This window comes from Serpula lacrymans (genome assembly GCF_000218685.1).
Source record: "Serpula lacrymans var. lacrymans S7.9 unplaced genomic scaffold SERLAscaffold_19, whole genome shotgun sequence".
NCBI classification, from domain to species: Eukaryota; Fungi; Basidiomycota; class Agaricomycetes; order Boletales; family Serpulaceae; genus Serpula; species Serpula lacrymans.
In genome coordinates this window covers 523,475-535,142 of record NW_006763308.1, presented here as the reverse complement: position 1 = coordinate 535,142, position 11,668 = coordinate 523,475, and the positions used below count along the sequence as shown (strand labels likewise).

General features: G+C 41.2%; 3 protein-coding genes across 3 annotated transcripts; all 3 read right to left on the bottom strand.

Annotated features, from left to right (window-relative positions):
- Positions 1–1,022: 1,022 nt before the first annotated feature.
- On the bottom strand, positions 1,023–2,097 carry SERLADRAFT_374897 (uncharacterized protein; the record flags this gene model as incomplete). The annotated part of the gene is made up of 4 exons (XM_007324434.1): positions 1,023–1,457; positions 1,556–1,789; positions 1,880–1,942; positions 1,975–2,097. 4 exons carry the CDS (start codon positions 2,095–2,097, stop codon positions 1,023–1,025), a joined length of 855 nt encoding a protein of 284 aa, XP_007324496.1.
- Positions 2,098–7,872: 5,775 nt separating this feature from the next.
- SERLADRAFT_443811 (uncharacterized protein) lies at positions 7,873–9,072 on the bottom strand (the record flags this gene model as incomplete). Its single annotated transcript, XM_007324433.1, has 3 exons — positions 7,873–8,040; positions 8,096–8,392; positions 8,440–9,072. 3 exons carry the CDS (start codon positions 9,070–9,072, stop codon positions 7,873–7,875), a joined length of 1,098 nt encoding a protein of 365 aa, XP_007324495.1.
- A 426-nt stretch (positions 9,073–9,498) lies between these two features.
- On the bottom strand, positions 9,499–10,828 carry SERLADRAFT_443810 (uncharacterized protein; the record flags this gene model as incomplete). The annotated part of the gene is made up of 4 exons (XM_007324432.1): positions 9,499–9,713; positions 9,929–10,610; positions 10,680–10,721; positions 10,778–10,828. 4 exons carry the CDS (start codon positions 10,826–10,828, stop codon positions 9,499–9,501), a joined length of 990 nt encoding a protein of 329 aa, XP_007324494.1.
- Positions 10,829–11,668: the final 840 nt, after the last annotated feature.

Genomic DNA, 11,668 nt, shown 5'->3' with positions numbered 1-11,668 from the left:
TGTACATGCAATGTAAACACTATTGCAAACATGTCAATACCATGCCATAACAATGCTATCTGTGGAGACATGATATTGGTCAAAAATGGTCCTATGGTGAAGAAGGGGGGGAAAAGGTAGAGAGCTCCAAATGGACTCTTTAATTAAAACTATCTGGTGGTATAAACAAAGTGGAAGAGACATTACAACTGTAACTGCTGAATGAAAGATGCTGCTGACAAAACCGGATAAACCCGGTCTCTGCCGAAGCAGCCATTGTTCTCCATGGAGTAACCATTGTTCTCCTAGGAGCACAATTGTACTCCTAGGAGTCATTATACTGTAGCAAGTAGCACCTCCGACTATAAGTAGTAGGGGGTTTAGTATAGGAATACCTCAGTCATTTCTATAGCCTCTCGGGCAGCGGCTGAGGTATGTTACATTACATTTATTAGAGATCACCTTAAACTAACATCTATTGTAGTTTCACTTAGTTTTATTAGCTGCACCCTATTAAAAAACTGGTTTACTAATTAAATATTCCTAGTCTTACACTGGAAACAGAGGACTTTACTATAACCTTCCATTCAATATGTTTGGTATGTGACATTACATAATGCTAAGTTCAGAGATTCATTGATTTCCATGACGATTGCCATGACATATAAGTAACCAACATAGAAGTTCATTATCTTTAACCCAAGGCACTAACAGCAATAGCATGAAGGATTTTCAACTTCTCTTCTATACTGCTTCAGAAGGTTTGTTATGTCATTTTTAATTCTATCAAAGTTTTAAACCTAGCTTAGAATCTCAGTGAGTTGACCAACATTAGATATTTGTATCTACATAGTACATAGAAAATAAGTAATCCAGTGACAAACATAAGGTCATAAGAATATTGTAGAGATTTAACCTTAAGCTCATTGTGGTGTAACAAGACATGAACTGAGCTCTGTACCATTTTGACCACAAATAGTAATTTACAGAGCACTAACCAAACCCATTTTACTAATCCCTAAGGTAAACTATGGGGCACAAAATCATTCCTCTGCAAACAATAATCTGACTCTTTTCCTTGGAGAGCTTTTCACTGGTGAATGAGCTGGGCTCAAATCTTGACCGACACCAGTCTCACTTCTGCCTATCCCCCAATGATACTCATCCATAAAGGCAATATCTTCAACTGCCTCAAATAACTCACCATCTTCAGAGTAGCTTCCATCATTTTTAATACTGGAGACGGTGGCAAAGCTCGTATCTACAAAAGACACTTGCTCAAGTGCTTGATTAGTACTGTCACATAATGCACGGTATTGAAAAAATGAAGCTATGCAAAGGTCTTCTTTTGATGGTCCCCAGCTCTCGAGCATAACCCATGTGCACAAAACAGCGCGGGTCTTAGTTTGCCATGTTATGCACAAGTTGCAGATATACGCAGCATAGCAATCCAGGTGATACATTACTACTGAATCAAACTAGATCACTAACATCAGTTGGCTGTCTGCGGAAACAAAATTTAAATTTTTACTAAATGTTTTGTGAGCCTTGTAGAGATTTTTCCATTCCTCGTCACCCACCGCTGCATCATACATCTTTCCTCCATCAGATGTTTCCACTCTTTTTTGCATCGGTCAAGCTCCAACATGGCTCGAATACTTTCCTGTATGTTGTTATTCACAAGCCAAAGAGGTACTTCATCTATTGGCTCATCATTTAGGCCGGTGTCTTGCCAAATATCATCATCCACATCGAGTTTGAAAAGGCCTTCGCGGGAGATAGATTGGGGGGGAACCGCATTGCGAGGAGCCTAGTTTTGTCAAATCAGTGTCTGCAGTTGATCACAGAGTCGGTTATAGGAGCTCGTGAGTTTTACAATACCAGGCTCTCATCTTTTGACAGATGCTTTGATTTGTTTGTGAAGCTTGCGACCTGGTAACATCAGTATCACACACGGAATTAACTATGAAGATGAATGCAATACTTATGGCTTACTGTCCGTCTATAGGACCGCTCCAACCTTTCCAACTCAAACTTTTGCTGACGCAAATGCTCTCTGATACGGTGTTTCAATGCAAGCGTGTTCATTTGAAGCTGTAAATAAGTATTTTTCTTCATGCTTTCTAATTTGGCTCTGTGAGCCCAAAGCCTATACACTTGCATGGATGATAAATAATTTGGCAAGGCCATTGGTGGCCATATGCGTGGAATACCAATAAATCAAAAGAGATACGTTGAAGGTCACGTCCCAAAAAAATCCCACTTGATGCAAGATCTGTGAAGCTGACACGCAATATCATAAAGTACACCAATCTTCCTGGGACGTGGGAGGTTGTTGAGCAATTTTTTCAGAAGTGCGAGCGCATAACGCTGTTTTTCTCCTGCTGAGGTCATGCTTACGAGCCAGAGTACGCAATTGTGCCTGCAAAGAAGAGCCATCAAACCCGTATCTGCGAGAAAATTTGTACTGGCTTTCTCTCGCTTCTCATCAGCAGCAAGAAATGAATCTGCACATCCATCCAACACCAATTTTGGAATTGCCATGCCTTGTTTGTATCCATCTATTGTAGATGGGCCCGGACAGTCTTCTTTACAAGTTCTCTCTGCTTGACGGCCTTCTCGACAACGGGCTACATAATCCTCCATCTTCATCACTTTGCCTTCTGACAAGAACAGAGAATCACACAATTTAAAGCTGCCTTGAGTGTGAGTATCATTTACGTTACGCCCACGTTTCTGGGTAAAACAAGTGTCCAAGCACACCATACAGTTGGGGCTCAACAAAAATTCAGTGCGACAGCAGAGTAAGAGACATGAGACTTACAATTCTTCACTTGGTGTCAGTCTTGTGCCAAAGCAGAGGGGACAGCACTGGTATAAATATTTACTTGCCTCATCCTCACTGAAGGTCTGATTTGTGACAGCTCAAGCTTCTTCAATACTTCCTTGGATATACTGCTTAATTGACCTTACAAGCACGGTGTACCAATGCAGGGCATTGCCGAATTGACGCTGCAGACTCCCCTGTGTAATCACACTTAGTTCCAAATAGAATGTCAAACCCCAATATTTGATATACCTTGGCTGATAGCTGGTATCCTCTTTCCCTCAAAAAACAATTGAGAGCATCACTTAGGGCTGTTACATTCGGTGGAATCCGTGCAAACAGCACCCTTACAAACTCAAGCAGTTGAATATTGACACCAAGGGTGGGAGCCACAGGGGAGCAGGGGAAAATGCCTCTTTGCAGGAGCTGCAATGCAGCAGGTTGGCATTTGCACCACAAAATATTGACATCTTCTATGCCTGGCCACCAGTAAGCGAATGTACAACTGCTTCAGATGATATTTTACTCACCGCAAAAGGAAACAGAAGTAACTGTTAGTTTTCTCCCGAGTCCGCATGCATAGCTAACATTCTCCCTTAGATCATTGAAAATAGGAGCATTGCGGAGAGAATGAGTTTGGGATAGTAGCACCTATAATATATTTTATAGCTTTTGTTGTACTTTTGCTGTACCTCAGTACACAACTTTGTTAGTACTTTAAGATACCGAGATACTGAATATAAGGCCAACCAATATTTAGACTTTTATGTATGTGTGTGTGTTTAGCTGATATAGTATAAAAATGTATATAAACTTTTATACAGTAAACTAATATTAAAGCTAATAAAACACTAACAAAGGCTATATACTAAGGTATAAGAAAACTGTAGCAACAATTATTATTATCTATAATCAAACATAATAGCAAGCCAGGAATGACTATAAACTATAAGAGTAAAATAAATAACTAAAGTAGTATTAGTGTCATTCTCTGAGTATTTGTAAGTAGGGACTTTTATCTCAGTACAGAGGTAGAAGGCTAAGGTCCACAAATAAATGTAAAACAAAATTATACAAATTAATGGAAAAGTTTGAAAACTAATGTAGAAGGAGTTTTATGTATGTGTCCATAATGTGCCACAGTAATTTTTCTGTTATAAAACTAGGGCCATACTTGCACATGACTATTTCATTTATAATATATTTAATATTATCTGGATAATCTGATAAAACACACATACTAGACTACCTGTCTGGTTCAGAGCCTGCTGGTTGAAGATAACCTGGTTGGGCCAGAGGATACTGTCCAAACCAACTGTTAGGACCATAACCTTCAAAATTGTTGGGGTTCAGAGGATGGAGTTATAACATAATTGCAAAATAGAGTACAAGGTTAGGTATTGGCTTAGCTTGTGCACTAAACCCTTCCGTGGACCTTGGTCCCTACCTTGATAGAGTGAATAAGGGGAGGGTAGAGGATGAAAGTAGGAGGGGAGTAAATTCCCTTTGGAGAAGGGCTGGAAAACTTAGAAAAGGACTTGGTAACAAGGTGTGGGGAATTTATTAATATTGGAACTACTGCAACAGAGTACAGGAATTATAAGTTATATACTATTGGTGTTACAACCAAAGTTTTTATACTCTGGTGCACAACTCAGACAAAGCAATAAATAAATGAGGGGAGTGGTTACCCTTTAGATAGGACGGGGTTAGTTATAGGTAAACAACATGAGGACTTGCTGAGGAGTCTCCTTGATCTATTGGGGTATATATACTACTACTGTTTGTTTGTACATGTGTACTATACAGTAGATGAAGGCAGTGGCTGATGATGTCATAGGGCATAGCCCGTGTGACCAACTCCACTGCGTGAGAGACTTGTAGCTGAAATAAAGGGGAGCAGTGTAGCGTGAGAAAAGGGCGGTTTGAACAAAAGGAAAGTGCCGCACAGCATAGTGTGTGAAAACAAAGGAAGAAGGTTAAAGCGGAGAGTGAAAGTTAAATGTCCGGAAATTGTGTATTGTAACAATTGGAGGGAGTGGAGTTTGTAGTTACAGAGTTCCATGCCAACAATTATCTAGCTAGGAGAAATTGTAACAACAAAATTTTTTATAAGTTGTTATACTCTGGCACACAATAATGACAAACAAAAAGGGGTGAGTGAAAGAGAGGATAGTTTCCCTTTGGGTAGGACTAACTTACAATACACAATTTTTAGACTCTTAACTTTCAGTCTCCACTTCAACTTTCTTTCTACAACTGTCTCACATGGTAGAGCTGGTCACATAGGCTGTGCCCAATGACATTATCAGCCACTACTTTCATTGACTGTATAGTAAACATATACAAATATCTTGTAGATGTATAAATACCCCAATAGACCAAGGAGACTCCTTAGTGAGTGCTCCTGTTGTTTACCCACAATAAATTTGGTGTTACAACTAAAATTTGTAGACTCTGGCACATACTGAAGACAGGCAAGAAGGGTAAGTGGATAAGTGGATAAACCCCTTTATATAGGATCAAGTTAGTTGAGGATAATCAACAGGAGGACTTGCTGAGGAGTCTCCCTGATCTATTGGGGTATTTATACATTTACAAGATATTTGTACATGTTTAATATACAGTCAATGAAAGTAGTGGCTGATAATGTCATTGGGCACAGCCTGTGTGACCAGCTCTATCATGTGAGACAGTTGTATCTACAAATAAAGGAGAAACAGTGCAGCATGGGAAAGTGAAAGTCTAAGTGGAGTTTGAAACAAAAGGAAAGTGCACATGGCACAAGTGTCCAAAAAGGAGAAAAAAGTAACATCAGGAAAAAGCCTTTTGCTATATAGTAAAGGGGTTTGTACATATGTGCAAATAAAGCCTATTATAGCACCTATAGCACTTATAGCACTATAAGAGCAACTATAGTATGATCATAGTGACCATAGTGTTATACGAGCAATAAGAGCAACAGGAGCAACAAAAGCAATAATAGTATTATAGATGCAAAATTTAAAATGCTATATATAACTACCATAATGTTTGATATGCATATTTTCTACTAAAGTTATTAAGATAAAATTTGTGACAAACATCCAGAACATTACTATGAGCCCAATGATGAGAACATGTATCGTGCAAACCACCAAAAGCAGGGATAAGTCGACAAACTGGATAAAGATATGATTTGTCCTGGAGGAAAACCTTCAGTGTTTAGAGGTACCTTGTCAACAGCATACATTAAGTGGTCCTTTTCAGCTGTGGATTTGAGGTTGCTATACCACTCTACATATGCCAAATGATGTTTTGGCCAATTATTGGGGGATGCGTGGAAACCATATAGTGTTTTAGGTAGTTTAAATATTACTCTCAATCTCCCAATTCTTGTTCCTTGAATACAGTCATTAGTATTAGACGTGCTTGTGGTCATAGGGTAAGAGAAACATTACCTTTTATTCCTGTAGCCTCACAATCAGGAGAATTCATCACAACCACTGTGTCAAACTGCGACAATGGATTGTTTTTTCCACTTGGCCTGGCTTTGACAGAATCTACCTGGTCATTCTCCAGGTTGACATCGTTGCCTAGGCTATCTAAACAGAATTTGAAGCCATGGAAGATATTGAGGTTTTGAAATGGAAGAGGTAGTAATCTGGTTTCACTACGTGTATTTGAGTGAGTTAGTTTGCTGTTAAGGAAGACTTTGAGTGCTGATTCAAATCCAGGACACTGATGCTTCTCCATGACGTCCAAAATGCTTTGCTGACATTTATTAGGATATTTTGCGACAACATGTCTTTGGTCTTAGAATTTGGAGTGAGGGAATTTGTCTTCTTCATTATTCATGGTCATTTTCAGATAGCTCTGGAAAGCGACCACCTTTTCACAACGCAGAAGCCATGTCACCATTTGTGGTGCTTCATTTCTTTTATTAGAAGCCCTCCAACCTTCTTTTGCAAAGTTGATATGGAAGCGCTCAAACATCTTGGTGTTGTAATTGTCGGTGGTTCCAAACCATGTGATGAACTGGCAGTAATGGAGGAGAGAGTGGAATTTAGGGATGTTCAGGTGTTTTCTTATGTTGAGTCGTACCAATATATCTTTGTGTTTGTGGAAAGTGTCCAAAGCATGTGAAAGGTAGCCCAGAGTGGTGTCGTCATGAGTGGGATACTGTGCTATCTGGATGAAGTCCAAAAGGGATTGGTATGCAAGTATAGCGCTCCTGGGTATTTTTCCAATCAAACATCCTAGCAATATGCGGGCCATATTCTTTCTCTCTTTTCCTCCAATCTGGCCTAATGCAGAGATTCCATTTCTGAAATGACAAACACCATAACAAGCAGGAAGGGAGGAAATGCGCTGGTCAAGCTCCTTGGGATCCATAAGGTTCTTGCACCAGTTCACCATATGCTTAAAGACACCTTGGCATAGTTGATGGAGAATGTCAGGGGAAACAGATAAATGAATGTCACAATGAGGGAAGTTAAGCCAGAATGGCTCGTAAACACCACCAGAGACCTCTTTTTCCTTGCACCACTCATGAAATTGATTGAAGGAGTTTACATTGACTTTAGCATCATAAATGACTTTCTCAGTCCAGGTTTGTGTACGTGGCTCCCCAGCAGTAGATTCTGAGAGCTCAGAAGCAGGTCTTTTGCATTTGGGACATGTTCCGTACTTTGTACATGTCACAAGACATTGTTCTGGATAATCTGCAACGTAGCAAGCCAAGGTAGGATGGACTCTCCAAGGTAGGATGGACTCTCCTTATAGCACCATCCCCCCCAGTGACATTAATTCCTTCAATACCAGCTCTCTTCAAAGGCTCTAGTATAATCTGCATTGACTCATGAAAAAGGCACAAGGTGGCCATGCCCAGGGTCCGAATAACGCCTGGCATTCCATGCCAACACAGAGGATCATCTTCTCTGGTTGCCTCTTCACCCTGAGAATCAGGTGCCTCTTCAAAGGCTCTAGTATAATCTGCATTGACTCATGAAAAAGGCGCTGAACCCTTGAAGACTTTTTCTTTGCAGTATGCTGAGATCCTGTGACTTTGTTGACGGACAGATATCCTATAAGTATGCAAGCATGTTGGCTTGGCTTACGACGTATAGCTCTGGGTATGTTGCCAAGTGTGAGATAGACAGGGTAGGCTGATTTAGAATTAGAGAATTGTGTGAGCTGGGTTTTGTCCATTGCAATAATAACAGGAGCCAAGGCTGCCCAGATGGTAGACGAGCCTATTCCGAAGATTCTGTAAGTCACTGTAAGTGGGAGATACATAACCATGCTCACCTGAATAGCATGCCACCATTTTCCCGTCCACATTTCATGATAAATCCTTGATTCTTTCCTTGCATTGGTGAAAATCTTTTTTGGGCAATAGACTATATGTTTGGCATGTGCAGGGTTCCCAAGGAGAGTCCTGATGGCTGAAAGTACATTTCTATACTGGACAAGGTATGTATCATTCGGAGTATCAGGAAAAGATATCATAGTTGATTTCCATTCAGCCCTAGACGGTATGCTGTAGTCAACAATTTTGTGTAATCCATGTATATTATGGTAAGAAAGCCCCAGCTTCTCCCTGACCTGGCAATAGTATAAGCAAGATTTGTAAAAATCATAAAATCACTGACACCTGGGATACTTAACAGCCAATTAAAAGACTGGTGCCCTATACCATCTTGAATTGCCCAACATGCTACTCTCCAATCCATCTCCGAGGCAAAGAGGAAGAACTTGGGGTCTGAAGCTTCACCCATTTCTACGTCTTTGCCATCCCCACCTGCTGCAATGAATTCTCTTCTCCACCTCTGATGTAAAGTCTTGTCCATGCTTATGACCTTGCCAGCTGTGGGATGTTCCACCTCTATACGTTCATCCTCATTGTCATCCAGGACTATTGAGTTCTGATGAAGGGATGGGCCTGCTGTGTTCTCACCATCATCAATAATATTAGAATGTGCAATTGGAATGAATGAAAAAAGATCCTCTTGCAACTCCTGTATTACTTCACCAATTGTCTCCTCCATATGCTCATCATCTATTAACATGTCTAATCCACTAGCTTCTTCTCCATTATCTTCTTGTGGCTGCGGGATAGCGAGTGATTGTAACTTTCCTTTGCGGTACCACAGGCATTTTTTTGCAGAGCCAAGATGCGTGTTAACAGCATGAGCTGTTGCAAATGACCTTCCACATTCAGCAGGACACATATAGGGAGCATTTCTGTTAACCAATGTACGATGATGATATATAGGCAAGGACATAATAGAAGAAATGGAAGTCTGAATAATAATGGTGCTCCGAGTCACTGATAAAATAAATCTGTAATGGGTCTTGCTATTTGGGGCAATGCACCAGTTACGGTCATAAGTTGTCCATTCATGTGCTAGTTAAAGTATAGAAGATACAAGGTATAAAACAACCACTAGTATAAAGAACACAATTCAACATAGATAAAAATCAATTTAAGAAGCATGGCGTTGGTGTTTATGACGAGCAGAGTCTGGGAGGCTAGATCTGTAAGCAGCCAGAGCACTTTCTTTTCTCTTAAGAGCATTAAGTGCCCGAGTATGTGCCCGAGTTGTCCCCATGACATCTGATGAAGTTGATTTGGAAGGTTTGACTGATGCAGAATACCTCTCAGGGATGAACATCGCAGAATCGGAAATTGTGCTACGCAACCGTTCAAATTAGGGGATCATGAACTTGAAGTAGGTTGAAATATGTCCATCAAGGAAACTACGGAGGTTATCAGCCTTGCCAAATGTTGTGAATTTGTGATGCACTGCATCTGCATGGGCGAACTTGGTGTCAAATTCAGGATTGAGCCATTTCCTGATTAGCTCCCGCTCCATAAACACCTCATCCTTGAATTGGTAGGGCTGCTCCATTATAACGCACATAGCTAAAATAATGTAGTAGAAGGACTCAAGATCATGATGTGCTGCGTGCTGAATGGGCTCTCCAGGTTGTGCATTCTGTATTTCTACAGCCATGAAGGGCTAGCTGTGGCATCATACCCCATGCAAATGTCTGTGCTGTGAGCAAAACCCAAGACAATGTGTAAAAATAAAAGTGGCTGCTGATGGACGTCAATTTCAGATGTTACAATAGAACCACCTTGATCTATGTAAAGGAGAGTGAATGATGCTCCACGTAAAGCAAAGCCTAAGATATGCATCTGGCAATCTTGTGCAGCTCTGGGAAATGATGCACGTCCTATCAGCTGAAAAATCTGCTCGTGGAGGGGCACTGAGTTTTTCTCCCTGTCCTTGAGCTCAGCCAGTGCGTGGACACTTCTCCAATTTGCTGGTGGAAGAGCTTTGGCATTCGTGGGGTTGTCAGAGCTAGCACTCATCAAGACTAGGTCAGGACGCTGTCTGCCACCGCCATCTTCTACTGAACGGACTGAGTTGGCAGCGGTCCACCATCTCAAGGAGGCAGTTTCTGTGCTTGGTAATGCAGAGTAGACCTTCAGTACAATATTGTTAAGGAATGCCGCACACTCATCCTCCGAACCTGGACTCCAAGGTTTTGTAAAGTCTGGACAGCCACTCATTGTTGTCCAGGATCTATCCTTGGTGCTGTAATAACCTGCATCATGTAACAAAACCAGCATATTGTATAGCATGGCTTTTATCCCATATTGACCTGTGAAAATGTGAGATAAAGGGAAAATTACTGGGAGCAAATCCTCCAGTGCGCAGTACGCTTTAAGGGGCGTAGCCTCTTTCTTCAAAAGAGGGTCCATAAACCTATGGAAATATTGTTGTGTCGGGCCTTTGATAGCGAACCCACTGAACTAAATAGCAAAAAGGCAAAGGCTAGGGAGTCAGCGTGGGGCAGCAAAGTCAAGTGAAGTACATATTACCTTTGGATGTGTGAAAGGCGTGGTGCAGCAGAGCAGCGGCAGCTATTGGAGTAGTTTATAAGCTACCCAGGCGCAATGTGATCAAAAAAGAGACTTACCGAAGCATTTAGAGACGAGGTGATGACAGATGTTGATCCAGTAGTAGACATCTCAGGGATGAAGCTATTTCAGAAGGGCGGGTGAAAGCTAGTAAAAAAGGAAGAAGACTCATCTACCACCAGCATATTCACTATTCTGCCTTTGCCATCTCCAGAGGGAGTTCCGCATTGAGCTTAAATTAACCTGGACGTTTCCCATGTCTGTGGGAGGACGATTGGCAGTGTATTCATAGAGCTTTGGCTTTAGCAGTACATCCTAGAAAGGGAAGTGCTCGAGTGCATGAGCACTTCCCATATGTATTAGTGGAGAGTTTTTGGTAGTAAGTCCCAGAAAGGAAATATTTTGATTAGATTAGATTCTGGGTGTTTCCACTGTACAAGCAAAGCAAAGTCGGGCGCAAAAGCAGCAGGAAAAATGTCATATTGGTCAACCAAAGCCCAATCCCCCTCCTCAGTAAAAGGCCAGCACTTTTTGCTACGTGTTTTTTCAAATTTAGAGTGCCCATCTGGGAGGGTGGATCAAACTTTGCTAGAAAGGTGTGTCTTGGCATTAGGATGTGCTTTTTGTATGCGTCAGGGAAGTATGTTCACTTATATCCTGTATCTTGCCCACATCCCACAACTTCTTGTTGTCTTCTTGCAATATGGGAGTTGTTCCGTGAAATTGAGCACCTTTACCAACATATTCTGCTTGCAATTGGTGCTTGTGCAGTATATCCCAGAAAGGAAAGTGCTCGAGCACTCGAGCACTTTCCTTTCTGGGACATATTGCCAACTGCCAACTACCAAGCCATGAAATTGTCCATATCCGATACTGAGGTATTGCTCTGTATTCTTGACATGCATACCCATGACTTGGAGCTTCTACTTCTACTTCAACTGCTCAACAAC